Source organism: Bos indicus x Bos taurus, chromosome 18, assembly GCF_003369695.1.
Source record: "Bos indicus x Bos taurus breed Angus x Brahman F1 hybrid chromosome 18, Bos_hybrid_MaternalHap_v2.0, whole genome shotgun sequence".
Taxonomy (NCBI): Eukaryota; Metazoa; Chordata; class Mammalia; order Artiodactyla; family Bovidae; genus Bos; species Bos indicus x Bos taurus.
In genome coordinates this window covers 40,074,264-40,093,962 of record NC_040093.1, presented here as the reverse complement: position 1 = coordinate 40,093,962, position 19,699 = coordinate 40,074,264, and the positions used below count along the sequence as shown (strand labels likewise).

Genomic DNA, 19,699 nt, shown 5'->3' with positions numbered 1-19,699 from the left:
GTGGCACAGGCTGGGGCTCACTGAAGGGTGCTCCCTTCCACCAAAGGCAGGAGTGGGTACTGGGCTCCAGGCAGCGGCTACCATGTGGAAATGTCGGCCCGGAGGTGCCACATCTTCCAATATTTTATGACAAAAAAAAAGGAAGCTGAGGTTTTATACGAACTTAACTAAGATTTAAATGGTGGCAACTAACTTGAGCATTAAAAAAATCAGGCCAACTGGAACTAATAAATTCAGCCAAGTTGCAGGATACAACACATTAAAAATCAGTTGTGTTTCTATGCACGAATACTGGACAATACAAAAAGGAAATTAAGAAAACAATTTCATTTACAATAGCATCAGAAAGAATAAAATATGTAGAAATAAAGCAACGATGGAGGCAAAACCTTGTTCACTAAAAACTATAAAACGTTGCTGGAAGAAATTAAAGATGATAATGGTAATGGAAACACATTGCATTCGTAGTTTGGAAACAATATTGCTAACATGTCAACACTACCCAGAGCAATCTATAGATTCAATGCAACCTCTATTTAAATCCTAATGACATTTTTTGCAGAAATAGAAAAGTCCATCCCAAAATTCATATGAAATCTCAGAAGATTTCAAAAAAAAAAAACAATTTTGAAGAAGAATAAAGTTGGAGGACCCACACTCCTTGATTTCAAAACTTACAACAAAGCTCCAATAAACCAAAAAGTGTGGAATTGGCATAAAGACAGATATATAGACCAATGGAGTAGGACAGAGAGCCTAGAAATAAACCCTCATATATCTGGTCAACTGATTTTTGACAAGGGAGTTAAGATTTCTAATGAGGAAAGGATAGTCTTTTCAACAAGTGGTGCTGGGAAAATGATATCCACACGCAAAAGAATGAAGCTGGACACTTACTAACACCATATACAAAAATTAACTCAAAATGGATCAAAGATCTAAACACAAAAGCTAAAACTATATATAAAATTCTTAGAAGAAAACAAGGAGAAAGCTTCATGACATTAGATTTGGCAATGATTTCTTGATTAGATCTTTACTTTGAACCCCTCAATCCTCTGAGGTACATACTATTATTATCTCCATTTTACAGGAGGAAAAACTGAGGTCCCAAGAGATTAAGCCTTGGTTAATCTTGCTCAAGGTCACTGGACTATTAAGTGCTGGCGCTAGAATTGGAGCCCCTGCAGAGCCCTCAGTCTTAACTACTAGGCCACGTGGCTTTTCAGGAAGAGCAACATGGCAAAGCCAGTTGAGTTCAAAGACAAGTCTAGACAAGAATGGGAACCAGGAGGCATCCTGAGAATGAGGTGGAGGGTACTCCACGGTGGGCTTTTCTTAGAGAAGCAACATATAGAAAAGCCAAGAAGGTCAATCTGTGTCAAATCACAGTGAGGCTGACAGGAAACCAGAGCACACAGACGTGACACCTCACGAGGCACAGCATTTTACAGTTTATGGTCCACTCTTCTGTCCAGTTTCACAACTGAGCTGCTCAGTAACCATGAAGCAACATCTATTAGACCCAGTTTAGAGATGGGTAAATGAAGACTCAGACAGGAAGTGACTTACTACAGCTGCACAGCCAGTACTCAAACCCTGCGCACGTGATTCCAAATCCAACACTCCTCCCAGTAACAGTGAGGGTACTGATGGCGGTGACACCAATAACACTGGTCCTCTCACCAGATACTGTTATTATGTCCATTTTACAGATGAGGAAACTGAGGTGCAGAGTGGTAATTAACTAACCCAAGGTCACGCAGCTGATGAGCAGTGCCAAAGTCAGGACGTGGATGGGACTCCGGGCCCCTCAGCTCCACAGGGTCAGACCCTTCCAAGAGTGGTTCAGAGACCTGAACCTTCAGGCGCATCTCCTGAGATACTTTTTCAGACAAGAGCTTGCAGGAATAAAACATGACCCAAGACCGGGAACCATTCTGAATTCTCCAGATCATCCAGAGGAGTGGAGGCTGGGATAAGGGAAGGGGTCAGGACTGCCTGGAAAGCTGCAGCTCAAAGACACCAAAAAGGCTGAGATGCTTAACACTCAGCTTCCCGTCTAAAAAGTAAGTCAATTTTGCTAATTAAAGGGAAAAAAAAATGTTTCTTAAACATTCATTTAGGGGCTTCCCTGGTGGCTCAGTGGTAAAGAATCTGCTTGCAATGCAGGAGCCACAGGAGATGTGGGTTCGATCCCTGGGTTGGGAAGATCTCCTGGAGAAGGGCACGGCAACCCATTCCAGTATTCTTGCCTGGAGAATCCCAAAGACAGAGGAGTCTGGTGGGTTACAGTCCATGAGAGTCACAAAGAATCAGACATGACAGAAGAGACTTAGCATGCACACACACAAACATTTGTTTAAAGTCACAATAGGCCACATATTATTTCATTTATATGAAATGTTCAGAAAATATCAATCCATATAAACAGAAAGCAGGGCACAGGACTTCTCTGGTGGTCCAGTGGTTAAGATTCCATGTTGCCAATGCAGGGGACACAAGTTTGATCCCTGGTCAGATAACTAAGATCCCACATGCCATGCGGTGAGGCCGAAAGATTTTTTAAAAACCCAGAAAGCTGGGCAGTGGTTGCCAGGGGTTGGGGGAAAGGGAACATAAGGAGTGACTTAATAGGTCTTTGAAGGGTGACAAAAATGTTCTAAAATTAGACAGTGGTGATGGCTGCATCATCACCTTAATATACTTAAGACCATACATTGTATACCTTAAACGGATGAGTTCTATGGAATGTGAATTCTATCTCAGTAAACTTCTTCAAAAAACAAAACTTGTTTCAAAAGTGAAGTGCCCAGACAAACTAAACCAAGGGAAGTCGGGGAAGGAGGAGCTCTCCCCGCTACAGGTCCTGATCTCCCTGACAAAGGCATCTGGTAAGGGCCCGCATGCCCTCTGTGTGCGCCCGCCAGCAGAGACTTCGTTACTCTCCCACCTTTACATAAATGCAAGTGACAAATGTCTGTCCTCCCCTAGACTGCAGCTGCCACAGGCCAAGGCATGCCTGTCCACCTGGGCACCCCCACTGCTCAGCTGGGTGCCTGTACAGACCAGGCACCCAGCAGCCATCTGAGGCAGGAAGGCAGGAGGTAACGGTGATACAAAGTTGGTGTGTTACACCTGCCATGAAGAGCTCCCACGAGTGGGGCACACCAGCCCAGGGCAGCAAACAGTGGGGTCAATGTACGAGGAGACAGACAGACTGGGCACCAGGGAGGCCCCAGGGAGGCCCACCCAACTCAGCAAAGGACGGGTGGTCAGGACAGAGAGAGCCTGAGGATACACTTATAAGCATTTTTCCAAAACGCTGCATCTGGAAAGTGCATGAGGACTTCCCTGGTGGCGCAGTGGACAAGAATCTACATGCCACAGAGTAACTAAGCCCGTGGGCCACAGCTACTGAACCTCAGCGCACCTAGAGCCTGTGCTCCGTCACAAGAGAAGCCACCACAATGAGAAGCCTGTGCACCACAACGAAGAACAGCCCCCGTTGGCCGCAACTAGAGAAAGCCCACATGCAGCAACGAAGACCTAGTGCGGCCAAAAATAAAAAAATAAATAAAAGTGCATGAAAATAATCCACTGCCCCCGGAACTGAGAACAAGTCACGGCATCCAGTAATGAGGAACAGAAGATCCACAGGCTGGGCAATCACAGAGAAAGAAGCTGGTCCACCTGAAGGCAGGGCGTTCTACAGAGAGCCAGGCCCGGGAGCGCAGGCACAGGTTCCAACACGGAGATGGTGTGCAGACAGGGCTGGGGAGCTTGGGGAAGTGGGAAAGGTCAGACTCAGGCCTGAGAGACACTGATGATTAGAGTGGGGAGTTGAGCCCTAGGAAAGGGGCCTCGGGGCCCACATGATGGTGGGAAGGAGTGAATTGGCCAGGCACTCGGGGGAAGGCCAGGGGTCAGCCCAAAGGGCCTGTGGCATCCCCAGCATCCTCCTGGCCAGCTAATGCAGGAGACAACACTGGCTAGCATGAACCTTTGCTTTCTCTGGCTCCCAGAGATTTGTGAGCTCCCTTCTCTCCCTGGTACACACCCCAGCCTCTCTGCTCCTGCCAGTTTTCCATGGGGCGACCTCTGCGATGAGTTTGGTCCATGTGGGCTGCCCGAGCCAGGCCACCTCAGAAGATGGAGTGGACTCAGCACCAGCCTCAGAGCAGGAATATCCCTGCGCCTTCCTGCTCCGCCCACGTCTACACATGCTGCCTGTCACTCATGGAGATGCGGATCTGGCCCCCTGGTAACCACGAGGAACGGCACGTGGAAGACCAGGACGGGAGGCCCAGGCCTCCGTGTGTTCCCAAGCCAGGGGAGGAGACCCCATCTGTCCATTGTGCGGGTGGCCTGGAGGGTCCCAGTTACCCTGGGTGACGTCCTCTGACCTGTTCCACGGTGGGCAGTGGCCTCAGCCCGTCCCACCCTCCCCAGATACCTGGTTCTGCAGCTGCGTGGACGCGGCTTGCTGCTCACTGTCGCGGACAGCCAGCCTCTCCCGCAGGGCCACCAGCTCCTCCTGCAGCTGGGCTTTCTCCTCCCGCAGCTGGGACATGGCCTCCACCATCCTATGTACCACGGGGGCGGCACTGGGTGACCCCGACAGGCTTGAGCACCTCCCGCTGCCAAAGGGCCTCCCACCTATGAGCAAAGTAGCGGCTGATCAGCGAGGCAGCAGAGGCCTCAGCCTGGCTGAGGACAGGGGGCCTGTCATGGCAGGATGGACCATGGGGATGGGGAGTGGATGTAAGCAGAGGGGACAAAGGAGCTGGGCAAGGGCTGGGGCAGCAGCAGGAGTTAGCGGGTGCTGGTGGGTTAGTGGGGGGGCCTCCAGGGCCTGCCTTGGAGGAAGCCACTTTAGTGGGAAGTTTCTGGTGGGTAGAACTGCCTGGACCAGGAGTCAGGAAAGCAACTTCCACTCATTACTCCCCCAAAGCCTATGTTCTAGGTTTGATGGGCAATATCCTCTCCATGGCCAGCCTGCAGGGACCTGCAGTTGAGAAAGATGTGCCTCTGGCAACCGCTGTTGTCTCCCCGGAAAACACTATCCTTGGTGGAAAATGATTTCTTTACGCCCCAAACCTTCTCCAGAGTACAGAAGAGAGGTGGGGGCTCACCAGCCTGGCCCCTGCCCTCCGCAGGGAGTGATCACTGCACAGAGAGAGAGAGCAGGCGGAGGTGTGCGTGCGCAAGGGACAGACAGACCAGGACACAGGAACAAACGCAGCAGCATACAAGCAGGAACATCACCAAGCGTGCTCCCAGGCAACCCCTGTGGGACTGAGTACAGGGACCACACAGGCAAGAGGGAGGGATAAATACTGGGGTGGGCGGGGGGTCTCCGCCTTCCACCATCCTGTCACCAGCAGAAGAGACACAGACAGACGGACAGGACAGAGACACAGAATCAAGGCCTGGGACTTGCTAATGGGGCCTGGCATGCCCATCACAGCCTGCTTTGATGGCACCAAGAAGGACCACTGTCTCTGCAGGTGGGGAGCTGGCAAGGGGGTGGGGCAGTGGACAGAGGAGAGGCTGGAAGGGCAGGGATCTGCCTCCCGCCTTGGGCAGCCTAATCCGGGTCCTGGCCAAAGTAGGTGAGGCAGGGTGAAGTGTCCAAGAGAGGCGTGAAGAGTTGCTGCAAGCCTCCACCCTCACGGAGCGCCAGAGCGTCCAGGCTCCCTCACATGAGGTCCCAGAAGCTGCAGCCCTGTGTGGGCAGGACGGCGGGGAGACCCCAGACTCCAGAAACAAAGCCATCTGCACCTGAAGTCACACAGCCCAGCTTCAACCCACAGGAAGGTGACAGGTGTGTTCAATGAGACGGCAGAGAAGCTGAAACGGCAGCCTGGCTCTTGGACTAAGCGGGAACGTGGGGCACAGATGGCACTGATTCCAGGCTGGACAGAACAGCTCAGCACTGGGCCCAGGAGGGGTGGACAGTGAGAAGACATCCACTATTGAAGGAGCAGACCCTACACACACAGACTCCCTTTCCCTTCCTCCCAACCCCAAGGGTTGGCTCTGACTCAAGGCCTTCTGGAGAGCCGGAACGGGGGCCAATGCTGGTTGGCCAGGGGGCTCTGGCCAAGCGGCCTGCATGTGACACAGCATGCATGTCACACACAGCTGGCCAGGCTTCTGCTCTCTGTTCTAGAGAGCGCGAGGTCAGATGGATGCTTCCAGGCCAGCACCCGGAGCTGCCATAGACAGCATGTGACCAGCACAGCCCTGTGCTCTCTGCAGATTGCCATGGGGTGGCAGGAAACGCTCTCGGCTCTAGGTCCAAGAGTTGGCACTGCCACTTCAGAGCCGGGTGGGAGGATCCCTCTGGGGCTTCCCTTGTGAAACAGGGACCATGGTCCTTGTCCAAAGAGGCAACCTTGGGCAGGCACCTGGAACCCATGAGGGGTGCACGGGTGTGTTGCCCAACAAGACTGGAATAGCCCTCCTTGCTGGAACACGGCTCATCTCACCCTCAGCCCACAGCCGGGGGGCTTCATCCTAACCTTGGCATGGTGCCCATGTGCCAAGGGAGCCGCAAGGGGCCTGGAGAGCATTTACTGGGGAGGAAAAGACCTTGAGAAAGCTAACAGAGAACAGCAGAGAAGGGAGAGATGCGATTAAAGGAGAACTTAAAAGGGGGCTAAGGGACCACTGCACCATCATAGTAGGTCAGCTGTCCATCCACATTCTCAGAAGACAGTTTCTTTCTCTGAGACCCTGCCTGGACACTGCCCCTCAAGGGCACCCAGGCTCGGGGAAGCTCAGCCCCGGACCCACAAACCAGAGTCAGAACTCTGGACTGGCTGGACAATGGCCCTGCTTCCACAGCCTGGCCAGACCCCAACACCCAGCCCCAAATGAATGCTGGGCCCAGACAGGTGAAGGAGGCCCTGGATCAACCTCAGAGAAGGGGGTGGCTCCTTCCACCTTGCAAGTTCAGACACAAATCAATCTCTGGTGACAGGAGAAGGCAAACAAGAGGACGGCCAGCTCCTTTCCCCACTCACTCTTGGCCTTCCCCTCGGGCTTCTTGAGAATGCCCTTCCCCAATAGCTGCTGGGCTCTGGGTTCCTGCTGGGGAACTCCACAAAGGGGGCCCACAGAATCTTCCAGAACTGTCAGCCTCGCCGGAAAAGACTGGAGCCATCAGCTCCTCTTTCCCAGCCTCGACACAGCAGAGCAAATCCCCGTCCTAGGGCCTCTGGGTCCCTGACGGACCCACAGATACACAAGTGGAGGGGGTCAGGCCTCTCTCTGCAGGCGGTGGCGTCTTCGCGGCTGCCACCCTTGCCCTGCTTTTGACAGGCGCTGGGGAAAAGACAAAAAAGCAGGGAAATTCAACCCCAGCATGTGCTGGCCAAAGCTGCTTATCACCGGCTGGCGCCCAGCGGCACCGGGAGGAAGGTGTCCCTGGAGTCAGGATGAGCAGGCTGGGGTCTCCGAGTTCCATGTCAAGGCGGCCACTCCAGGCGAGGAGGACAATGTCTGGGGACAAGAGCCTCCCCTCCGACACCAGTGTTAGCCAGGGCTGTGCCAGGCGGGTGGGCAGACTTCCTTTACCTGTTTTCTCTACATTCATGGCGCCACCAGCTTCCTGGGCCTCCCGGTCCCTCCTGGGGGCCGGCGCCTGCCTCTTCAGGGGCTTCTCTTCTTTCGTCCCCTGACTCTTGCTCTCGCACCCCTTGTCCTGCAGGGCTTGCTGCCAAGACACAATCAGAATCCTCACGTGAAGAGGGGGGATCGCAGTGGGGAGGGGACCCCAGTGGAGCCTGAAGATGGTGCATGCTCCCGGAGCTGGTGAGGTCCCCAGACCTAGCCGGTCCACCCCTCACTGTGTGGGTAGATGGGAACAAGGAGGCCCGGAGTCCGGAAGAAAATGCGCCCAGATCTCACAGCGAGAAAGGGCAGTGAGTTCCCCTGGCCCTCATTGGCAGCCGGCCCTCAGGACCAGCAAACAAGGTTCTTGGGCACATAGAAATCCTCAGGTGAAGTTCAGCTGGCCGACCTGTGAGCCCTGAGTCACCAGTGCAGTGGCCTGCTTGCTTCAGGTGTACCCTTGACCCACCATTCACAGGCCTGTCCAGCCCCAACAGGCACACGGCAGTCTCAGGGCAACAACCCCAACCCGTGACGTCAGCTGCCTCCATCCCCCTGCAGACAGCACCAGCCTGGGACTGCCAAGGAGCGGGCACACAGGTCCACACGAGCAGGGCAAGGCCACGGTCCACGTGCAGGCATGGCTATCTGGGACCATGAGACCTTGTCTCCAGGAAGGAGGAATCAAGGCAAAGAAGGCTGGAGAGAAGAGACCAGTGAACTGGCAGGGAGATGAGGCGAGAGGCAGAAAGAGGCTTTCAACCAGAGAAAATCACGTGCAACTCACACAGGACAACAGGTAAGGTGTGAACAGAACCACAGGTAAGGTGTAATCCCATTTAAGGATAATGGAAATAAAAGAGGCTTGCCCCTCCCTCTCCAAATCTGGTTTCCTCTGGAGGCTGGGTGATGTTACAGGGGTATCATCTAAATTTGGGGGGTGGGCTTCCTTGGCGGCTCAGTGGTAAAGAATCCACCTGCCAATGCAGGAGATGTGGGCTCAGTCCCTGAGTCGGGAAGATCCCCTGGAGGAGGAAATGGCAACCCACTCCAGTATTCTTGCCTGGAGAATCCCATGGAGAGAGGAGCCTGGCAGCAAAGAGTCAGACATGACTGAGCAACTGTGCACACACGCAAACTCTGGGGAAATCAAAAGAAACTTGTTGCAAGAGAAAGTGGAGAGAAAGGAAAGGCTTTATGTTTCATTCTGAACCTTTCTGGCATTTGCATTTTTAAGCTTGTAAGCATCTGTGGTGTTCTGCTTTGTTATCTTTGATAACAGAAGCTATCCAGAATGGGAGATTACAGGCACTTTTTGGTGTGTCTTTGTGCCAACCTTATTCAAAACAAAAAGACAACTGCTATATTTAAAAAATATTCCAAATCTAGAGTCGGAAAGGCCTGGGTGTGCAGCCTGACTCAGGTGAGCTGTGTGACCATGGGCAAGTTACTTAACCCTCCCTAAAGCTTCATCGTCCCATTCTTAAAACAGAAACTCCACTTTCTACTCCAGAAGGAACGGTCGTGATCATGTCTCGTATTTAGGAAAATTCCCGCCGACTTAATTTTATCCCCACCCTCTGACCAACTGCCACACCAGCACGAGCAGCCTTGTCACTGGCGGCAACAGCGGCAGCTGGAAGTTTCCATTTGCCGTCCAGAGCAAAGGTTACACTATTTCTGGCCGGTTGGCCAAGCCACAGGAAGGGCAGACAGGCCCCTGGGGGTTGGGAATTTCTGCAGCCTCCAAACGAAGCAACTCGGGTTTTAACTACTTGAGAAGCTGGTGGGGGAGGTCACCAAGCCCACCAGGTCACTTCACTGGGTCTGGGTCCCTGTTTGAGCCTCACAACCCCCATCTCGAAGCTCCTATAAACATAACGAAGCTTCACCAGCCCAGAAGAACACGCATGTGGAAACTGGCGGCTGGCGGCAGCGTCTCACATCCTCAGTAGATCTGCTGACCCCAGGACTCAGCAGCAACCACAACCCAACAGCCCATAATCAAAATTCAAGAACAGAGCCTCCACCCAACTCAAGGCTGCCTGTTTCTGACCACCTCCCGATTTAACTACCAATGGCTTGAGTTCGATTAAAAAAAAAAAAAATGATTCTCCAGTTTTTTTAACTGTTCCTGCACCAGACCTGCATTTCTAGCAGAACTTACAGTTAAAAAAAAAAAAAACAAAAAAAAAACGGACCATTCAGTTCTATCTTCAGATGAACCACACCAGAGGGGATGAGAAAAACCAGGAAGCCCAAGACTATCTCTGAAGCAACAAGCAAGGGGTTCATGTTCAGATCAGGACTTGAAGCCACACGTTCAAAGGGCACCTATCTCCCACACCCACCCTGCCTTCCATCTGCATGGGTCCCTTCAAGGTAGCCCCTGCCACACACAGTCTTTCTTGTGGGGAGGGGCCTTGGCAACACCTCCTGATAACTCTGATCCTTCATCCTCAGCCATTATGTCAATGTTTGCCCATCCTGGCCTCTCTGCTAGACTGCCGGGTCTATTTCTCTTTTTGGCTGTGTGCCAGCACAGTCTTCTAACACAGAGTAGGCACTTGCAAAAATATCTGTTAACAGATGCATCCATTTAAAAAATTACAAGGACTTCCCTGGCAGTCCAGTAGTTAAGACTCTGCACTTCCAGTGCAAAGGCCTCAGGTTCAATCCCTGGTCAGGAAACTAAGATCCAACATGCTGTGTGGTACAGCAAAAATAAAACTGCAGAGCCTGTGCTATCCTGAAATTGCTCAAAGTTTTAGGTGCACAAATGCATCGGTATTTGTTTAAGGAGCTCTTTGCAATCAGAAACCATACAGAAGATCAGTGAGATAAACCCTGAAGTAGAATATTATGCGGCAGTTTAAAAGAATGAAACAGTTCTCTATATATTGACAGGCATGAAGAAATCACCAAGACTCACTGTTGAGGGAAAGAGCTAGTCACAGAATAGAAGGCAAAAATAAAGAATAAAAACTGTATAAACGCAATCAAGTAGTTGTATAGAAAAGATAAATAAATTAAGAGTGGATTTCTCAAAGACACAGGACCACAGGAGACATTCAGTTTCTAGATATTACATGCCACATGTGTGAGTTCTTTATACCGTTTTTAAAGCTGATCATGTTCAGACCCCAGCTTGCTGTGTGACCAGTAGCAAGTCACTTAACCTCTCTGAGCCTCCTTTACTTCACTCATAAAACAGTAACTATGTCTTGGACTGATGTGAGACATATAATATATGCCACAATGTCTGGTATAACGCCAGCGTTCAGTAAATATTATTACTGCTATTAGGACGTCTTCATTCTACAACCAAATACTATACATATAAATGTAAAGTCAGTGTTTTGAAAGTCCCATGATAACTGACTTGCAGTGATGACTGCAAGAGAAAAGAAATCAAGTTTTGGTAAAGTCCTCACTTTAAATGAGGAAATTTAAGTATCACTGCCCCCATGGACTCATATGCCCCAGTGGGAATATACAGCTCCCCTAAAATCCTGCCCATCTTTCTAATAGCTTCTCACTGAAGGCTCCACATTTCCCACTTTAACACTTCAGTCAGGGCGTGGCTGAGAAGCTCCTGTCATCTCCTGTGAGATTTCCCGCCAGATAACCTAATAAAGCAAATTGTCCCATGTAGGCAGGCTCCCAGTGGGTGTGCTATGAGGAGCTTGGCAGGAGGTGTGAGACCCATCTCCTTCGTGGCCTCCTTCCCCAGAGGAGCCCAGCGGCTGGTATTCAAAGGGCCATGGCATACCTGCCCGGCTAGACACCTGGCTTTTCTGACAGCCCCTGGACTTACCTGCAGGGTCAGGTAGAGCCTGTGGGGGCTCCCGGGGCCAGCCCAGTCCACGCTGAGGGCTCGGCACTGAGCCAGGGCCGGGCGAGCTGCACTTCGGGTGCCCGAGTCCTCGTCACCGCCAGCCGGGCTATCTTTTCCACGCCCTGTCCCAGGACAAGAGGAGACAGGTGAGATGCCGGATGCTGGTTGGAGGCTGCTGGCCAGGGATCAGTGGCCAGAGCTGAGGCTTAGCTCCCCTTTCACACACTCAGGGCGGCCCAGGCACCGCCAGGAGGGACTCACACGCCCTCACATGCTTGCCTGGCACAGAGGGAAGGCCTGGCGCTGAGCAGGGGCTGCGCTCTTTCTTCACCACAAACCGCCAGGGGATCCTCTGCAGGAGGTCGCCCAAGACCTCCCCCCGGAGGTGGCGGCTTCCTCTCCCTCCACGGTGGCCTTAGGGCTGGCACGTGCCCACCAGCAACCCACTACAGAGAGCAGCAGAAGGAAGCCGACGCCACCCCGGCTGTGCTAATCCTCACAGGAGGTGCACCCCGGGGCTGTGACCTCATTACCAAAGCCGCCTCTAGGTGGCAATTTCTCCCCTGCCTTCATAAAGAGCAACCCCACACTGGGTGGCCTGGTCCTCGTGGCCTTCAAAAGCGCATCCAGGACCAGTTAAAGCACATCCTCTCGAGTCTCTGACACATCGCCTCCCTCACCGGATGGCGGGAGACGGCTGACTGTGGCTTCAATACCCATTCACCCCTAATCCCCAGCCCTCCACCGCAGCTTGTAGGGCTGGACGGGATGGGAGAGGGGACACCCTGAGAGGTGTGAACCGGAGGCCCGGAAGGGTTAATAATATGCCCAGGGTCACCTGAAGCCAGTGTTCCAATCCCATGTGCTAACCCACCTTCTGCTTGCTGTCCCTTCTCAAAGTGGCAGTAAGTGGGGGGGGGGGGGGGGCGGGTAGAGGGGCCTAGGGACACCCATACTGGCTGAAACTCTACCCAGTGGCAGGCACCATGATTGGCATTTCACACACAGGATTTCATTGGACCTTTGTCTTAAATTTTAAAAGTGGATAAAAGTCTGTATGGTCATATAAGCCTCATAATACTAATTTAAGAGAGCAATATGCACATGCAGGACTGGAAGGAACTATATAAAATGTTTAGTGACAAGCTTCTAGGTGAGTCTTCTTTTTTATACCTTTCTGTGGTTTTTTTTTTTTTTTTGGCTTTCCAAGATAACATGTTTTTGTTTTTCAATTCTTGCTTTCTTTTTTTTTTAAGCCAGAAAAGCAATACTATTCATTCATATTACAGTCTTAATCCTTTGGACAATCTGGTGGAGTAGAGACCATCTTCAGCTCCTTCCAGACAACTGGGGCCACCTGATTCAAGAGCCCAAGCTTTCCCAGGAGGACTCCAGGGTCAACCCCAGCCTCACTGTCCCCGAAGAAGAGACAGACCGTGGAGGGCAGCGCTTTGGCTGCCACTGATGGTACAAGTGAGGTGGGAGACAGGGAACTGGAGCTTGCTATGTGCCCTCTCTGGGCCTCGGTTTTCCCTTCTGTACATGGAGGGGCTTGGCCTTATGTCCCAGAAGGGCTCTGCTAACTTAGGCTGGCCTTCTACAGCCCTCTCCCAGTAGGTCAGGAGCAGTCAGACAGCAAACTCCTGAAGGCCCCCTGCCTGAAGACACACCCTCTGCCCCCACACTTCCAGGAGGACCTGCCCAAGCCAAGGCTGGCAGACACCCAAGGGCAGCTCCCCAGGCCTGATGATCTAGCCCCCACCGGGAATCACAGAAGCCGCCCACTTCTTGATGTTGGCAGCGCCAGGGGACATGACCCAGAAAGGAGAGCCCGTGTTGACAGCTCCCCCAGGGGGAGGGAGGGCCCAGACTCGGGGACTCCCTCACTACCCACCTGCTGTCGGGGCCACCTTGGATGGCACCTAAAAGGAGCGCATGGCACCCACCCTCTGCCAGGCCACGCTGGGGAACAGCCTTTCGTCCACTCCGCGCTATCCGCCGGAGAGCCCCGGCGGGATCAAGTGTCGGCACCGCGCAGGGCGCCGGGCAGCTCTGTACCTACCTTGTTTACCAGCTGCGGGCAGAACCCGGGGCGAGACCACGAGTGCTCGGCCGAGGACGGGCGGATCACAGAGCCACAGCGACCCGGCCGGTCAGGGAGCGCGTGGCTGTCCGCCGCGTTCTGCGCTCCGCGCTACAGACTGCGTTAACGTTTAACTCGGCGTCCCGGGCCGGTCTTTACAGACGGGCGGGCGCGGGGCAGGAGCGCCCAGAGAAATTGACGCCCTGACTCCACGCCCGGCTCGCGGGCTGCCGGTACCCTGTAATTACCTGACAGCTCTGACTGAGTCTAGGAACTTGCGAGAAACCCCAGTCTCATCGTTGGTATCTGGAGGAAGGAAGGGAAATAAAGAGGCATTTTAAAAATGCGGACTCACCAGTTCTCAACCTCCCCGGGCCGGTGTGTGGGAAAGGGCGGGCGGCCGGGCTGGCTGGGGCGGGGCGAGCCATCCCCGGGTCGGGCTCCCCGGCCCGGCCCACTCGCCACAGGCCGCGCAGCGAGGGCGTGGCTCCCAGGTTCCACGTCCTGCGAGACGGGACCATGGCCCGGCGGGGCTTAGTAGCCTCCTCCGGGCACCGGGCAGCCTGCGGAGAGAGCAAGAAAAGCGAGATTGAAGCCCGCTGGCCGGCACCTTCCCCCGCCTCAACCCCAAGCAGATCGGAGACTGCCATCTGCAAGGGTCCAAGGGACTGGGTCACCTGTTAACCCAAAGCCCCAATTCCAGCGTCCCCCAGGGACCCCCCTGGGCTCACGCAATGAAACAGGCCTAGCACCATTTCAGGGTGCTCATTAAGGAGAAGGGAGGCTCAGAGGTGGGCAAGCAGCCCACCAGGTGCACCTGCAGCACAGCTGGAGACCCCACATCTCAGCCCTCCCCTCGGAGCCTGGCAGCACACAGACAGGGCACAGCCCCACATGGAGGCACCACCAGGGCCTCCAACAGCATCTCCATGAATCTATTATGAGGGGACCCTGACTGTGGCCCTGACAAGTCAGGTTTATATACATCAAAATTCTCTTTAAATCAGCTCATTCATGTATTCAACTAGCCCTCACACTGTACTACGACTGGCAGACACCCTGCTAGGACTCGAAAATACAAAGATTCATTCATTCTTCATTTAATAATTATTTACCCAGTACCTGCTGTGTGCCAGGCACCTGCCTGGGGTCCTCTTTGATCAGCAGAGACATGGCCTCAAAGCTCCCTGTCAGGAGGGAGGTGAACACTTCAACAAACCTTCACAATCAGAACAGGAGGTAAGGGGGCTCCAGGTGGTATGGAGAATGGGGCTGGGGGTAGGAAACACTGGTCTGGGTAGAAAGCCCCATAGGGCCCTTATGCACTGAGCAAATGAACAAGACAGACATAATTTACTTTACAAGTCTATGGAACACCTATTGCGTGCAAAGCGACTCTGAAGGCATTTAAGGTGATACACCAAGCTACAGTCCCAGACTCAGACAATAAGTGATGCCATGTTTGAAAGAAGCCAAGTCAGCTCGGAGAGGTAATGTGGAGTTTGCTTTGGGTTTAAAATGGAGTTGGAGGCACCCAAGGATTTCCTAATGATGCCACCTGGGCTAGAGACCACTCTCCCCATCCCTCACTGCACTGATTGCTTTCTACCAGACTATTTAAAGCTATTTAAACAGTGTCCATTCCCCCTGACCTTCTACGGTTCCCCAGGGTGAGTCCCATGGCACCCAGCCTGGAGCAGCAGCTACATCCACACCAAACAGCTGGTGAAGGCTTACTAGGTGAATGCCTTGATAGGAATGCACACGAAAGCCTGAACTGAAAGCTTGGAAGACAGCAGGGCTAGAGATGAAATCACTGAGTTGAGAGGCTGATGGGGGTCACCGTGCTACAGGTGAGGATCCAGTCATCAAAGGTAGTGCAAGATGAAAGGCAACCAGGGAGGACAGAGGTGACTCCGAGTGGGAAGGAAAGCTGGAGAAGGAAAGTCAGAGGTGGCAGAAGCAACAGACAGGTGCAGAGTCCTCAGAGGTGACCGGGAGTGAGGAGAGGATGGTCAATTACCAGGGAACCATGCCACGGACAGATCAAATTGGAAGAAAGGTCAATGGAGCAGAGCAGAGGGCAGGCCTGGGAAGGTCTAAGGTCGGGTGAAGGTGGCTAGAGGAAGCTGCCACTTCCTTCTCTTTGGAGAAGTTGGCTAGGACGGGAAAGAGAGGATGTGGAATTTAGAAAAGGAGAGATCTGCACATTCTGGGTCAACAGAGGAACAGGAACGACTGAAGCATCGAGAGGCAAGAGAAGGAAGAGCCCAAGGATGGGTTGCCTGAGGTTCGAAGAGCTGAGCCCTGGAAAACTGAAGAAGACCCAAGAAGGCTCTTGGCTAGGGAGTCCTGGTCTCTGCCTTCCTTGATTAAGGAAGACACCTTGGAGGAGGAGTCTCCTGGGTGCCCTCTCCCTGGCAGGGGTCAGGACTGCGGGCGCAAAGGGTAGAATGGACGTTAATGCTGCCTATAGGCAGCTCCGCTGAGGAAATGGAGATAGACCAGTGTGGAGTGGAGACGTAGCCAGACATCCCCTTCTCCAGGCTACTCAGCACAGAGCTGGGCACACAATCTGCCCTGAGGATCAGCTGCCCAGTGGGTAAAGAAGGAGGGAGTGAGATAGGCTCCACCTGCATGCTGAGCTGCTGGAAGGTGAGATGGCAAAGGGCACTGAAGGTCGATTCCATGGTTGAAGGAGACTTTCACGTGCCTCTGGGCTTAGTTGTGTTGGACTCTTTGCGACCCTTTGGACTGTAGCCCACCAGGCTCCTCTGTCCATGGGAATTCTCCAAGGAAGAATACTGGAGTGGGTTACCATTTCCTTTTCCAGGGGATCATCCCTACCCAGGGCTCATCCCAACCTAGGGATCGAACCTGCGCCTCCTGTGTCTCCTGCATTGCAGGCAGATTCTATATGCGCTGAGCCATCAGGGAAGCCCCTAGAAGACTTTTAAGGAGATCAGCTAAGCCTGAGGGGCAGGGACACAAGGACACATTATTTCTTGGCTTTCAGGAAGGGAAGTTGGGAGGCAGGAAGATATCAGGAAGAAAGAGGAAGGGTGTGTGCAAGATCCTGAAGAGGAAAAAGTAGCTGAATTTAGCAGTCTGTGGGATGTGAGAATCAAACGCATCAAGGACTTTCAAACAGCCCAAGACTGGAGACTCAAAGACCTAGGTCATAGGACGGGGTGATGGGGGCACGGCGTGGTTACGACCAAAAGCTAGTTCAGAGCCCAGCTGCGCCACTTAGTAGATGTGCAACCCTGGGAGAATGACTTTGTCTCTAAGCCTCAGTATTTCCATCTTTGAAATGGGAGAACTCTACCTTAATAGGGTTGGTGTAAAGTTTGGACAATACATATACACAGCATTAAGAACAATACTGACATATACAAAGAACCCTCCCCCCCGCAAATTTAATGTTTCAGTGACCTATGTCCAGCGGTGGGTGAGCGCAGGGGCGGGCTGCAGGAGAGCCCCATCGACCTCTCCATGTTTAGGCCAGGGTGGCAGAGGTGCAGCCCCCTTCCCCCAGACCAGGGTTGCTGCAATGATTGGGGGACAGACTTGACAACTGCCCAGAGACCACTGCCCAGGAAACATAGTCTCCGTCTTCCTGGGAGAGGGGGCAGAAGGTCTGGGAGGGTGGACAAGGGCTGGACCTCCCTTGCGCACAGTCACACATCCTGGGTATCGCAGGTCAACCCAGATTTCAAAGCCTCTGTTCCTTGGTGCCCAGAAGGAAAGCAGAACTCATTACCCCCACATCCCTCAAGTCCAGTCACTGCAAATACAGGGCCCCATTCTCAGACTGCATTCTTCGCAAATGACGCTCTGGCCAAGGAGAGGGCTACTTTTATCAAGGGCATGGGGAACAGCCTGGGCCAGCAGAGTTGCTCGCTCAGCCTCAGGCGGACAGAAAGCCAGAGAAGGCGAAAGGCCAGGTGTGGCCAGGACCCCCAACCTTGAGACAAATGTGTGGGGGGGGGGGGGGCGGGGGGGAGCTGGTGACAAATCGTACTTGAGAATTTAAATACAGCTTCCTCTTTAAAATCTGCCAGGACCAGGCCCTTCACTGCGCCAGAGTTCCGCTCTAACTCACAACAGGGTGCTGACAGAGGTGGCTTGGGCTGGCCCTCCCAGCTGGGAACCCCTCCCCACCAGGCTGCAGCTGTCAAAGGCTCAATTTCCCCACTGCCCAGGGGGACGCCGGCCCAGGCCCTCCTTCCTAACCTGCGGCTAGCCCACCCCATCCCGGCCCTGCGAAGGGGAAAGTCAACTGCCCAAGGGACCTACGCGGTGGGAGGGCTGGAAACTGCAGCGTTCAAGGGAGCCTTGCGGACCCGGGGACCTCGGCCCGGGGAGGGGGCGGCGCTGACCGGCACGCGGTTCCCCGGCAATCTCCGGCTTTCCCGGGCCATTGAAATCGGAAAGGGGGTCCCGAGGCTGCTCGCATTCCAGGGGACGTGTCGCCCCCATGCTCTGATCGGCTCCGGCTGGACAGCGCTGGGGGCGGGGGTTGGGGCGGGATAGCGCAGGTCTGGGTCTCCCGGGCCCGGCCCTTCCCGCGCCCCACCTCAGGATTGGGCAGGGGGATCCCGGACGCGACACCCCGAACGACGGGCTGGGCGGAACCCGAGCGCCCAGCCCTCCCTCTTCCCGCCCGAGCCCCGGACTCACCGGCCTGGCGGAGGCAGGATCCCGGCGTCGCCGCAGTGCCCGGGGCTCGGCCCGGCCCGGCCCGCCGGCGGGAGGCAGCTCCACGCCACCGCCTCCTTGGCCCGCCCCGCTCCCGCCCCGCTCCGGCCCCTCCCGCACACTTTCCACAGGAAATGATTAACTCGGGCCGCGGCGCGTTCCCATGGCAACCGGCTCAGACCCTGGCGGGGGGCGGCGGCACGCGCGCGCGCTCCCGCGTGCACACACACAGAGACTCACACTCTTACGCGGGGCCGCCCGCTCCTCTCAGACCTTTCTTCTGGGTCTCCCGGCGCTCCGCACAATCCCGTGCACACGTGCGCGCTCACCCCAGACGCACACGAGCCGTCCTACGTGCTCACATACAATACAGGCGGCTCTCACAGGTTTGCACACACGCTCTAGTCAGTCCACATGAACACACTCACAGTTCTCACACACATCCCAACGTTCGTTCCTACGTGCATGCTTTTGCACTTAAACTGACATTCTCATCCACACCCTCTCAAACCCTAGTACAAAACTTTTGCACACACTAGTTACTACTAACACACAATTCTCACAAGTGCTCCTTCGCCACCTTTCACAGTTTCTCACAAACAGTAGTACACTTTTTTTAAAACTTTCTAGCACACACACTCTAGCTAGTATGTGTGCACACTTGCACATTCTCACACACTTCCAATGTGCACTCACATTCCCGTATGGAGTTCAGACTTTCCCCCTTGTTTTCCCACAAATGCTGTACATGCTTCTTCACATGCTCTTGAACTCTACCTCACATTCCACAGAGCAACATTCCTATGTTGCTAACCCCAGTACAGACTTTCATGGGCTTCCCAGGTGGCTCAGCTGGTGAAGAATCCACCTGCCAGTGCAAGAAACTTGGGTTTGATCCCAGGTCCAGGAAGAGCCCCTGGAGGAGGAAATGGCAACCCACTCCAGTATTCTTGCCTGGGAAACCCCGTGGACAGAGGAACCTGGCGGGTTACACTCCATGGCGTTGCAAAAGAGTCGGACTTGACTTAGCAACTAAACAACATACGCTTTGGTGAGCACACATGCACATGCATGCACTGTCACACATCAGCACACCCGTTTTCACACATACATTCTCACTAGCTCTAGTAGGAGTACACAGGCCAGGTTGCCTCCCTAGCCAGGGCACCACCTGCTGCCCCCTGTTCCTCCCTGGCCCTGTTCCCCTCTCATACCCCCTCTCAAGAGATAGATGTCTTGCAGAGCAGGGAAGCTGTTTGGGATTTTTTAAGGTAAAATATTCCTTTAATCTCCAGTGAAAACACATTCAGAATGCCGGCTCGGAGCAGACAGCAGCTCCTGGTGTAGACCCAGACGGCCTTCCTCAGAGGATGTCCCAGAAGCAGCCTGGGGGAGGCAGGGAGGCAGGGAGCCTGCCAGCCAAGGAGAGCCAGCTGACCCGGAGGAGCCACTCTGTT

At 53.9% G+C, this 19,699-nt stretch overlaps 1 protein-coding gene across 6 annotated transcripts in view; it reads right to left on the bottom strand.

Moving 5' to 3' along the window:
- The window catches only part of KIFC3 (kinesin family member C3), a 34,604-nt gene extending 16,270 nt beyond the window's left edge, over window positions 1–18,334 (bottom strand). The window contains exons 1-5 of one of the 6 annotated variants that reach the window (XM_027516439.1): window positions 18,225–18,334; window positions 13,897–14,104; window positions 11,438–11,580; window positions 7,585–7,723; window positions 4,457–4,659 (exon numbers count right to left, since the gene is read on the bottom strand). In XM_027516439.1, coding sequence (XP_027372240.1) covers window positions 4,457–4,659; window positions 7,585–7,723; window positions 11,438–11,580; window positions 13,897–14,062 — 651 coding nt within the window. In that variant the 5' untranslated portion in view covers window positions 14,063–14,104; window positions 18,225–18,334. Of the gene's footprint in view, window positions 1–4,456; window positions 4,660–7,584; window positions 7,724–11,437; window positions 11,581–13,520; window positions 13,812–13,896; window positions 14,105–18,224 lie in introns of those variants that run through there. The other 5 variants (XM_027516438.1, XM_027516441.1, XM_027516440.1 and 2 more) reach the window with 5 other exon arrangements.
- Window positions 18,335–19,699: the final 1,365 nt, after the last annotated feature.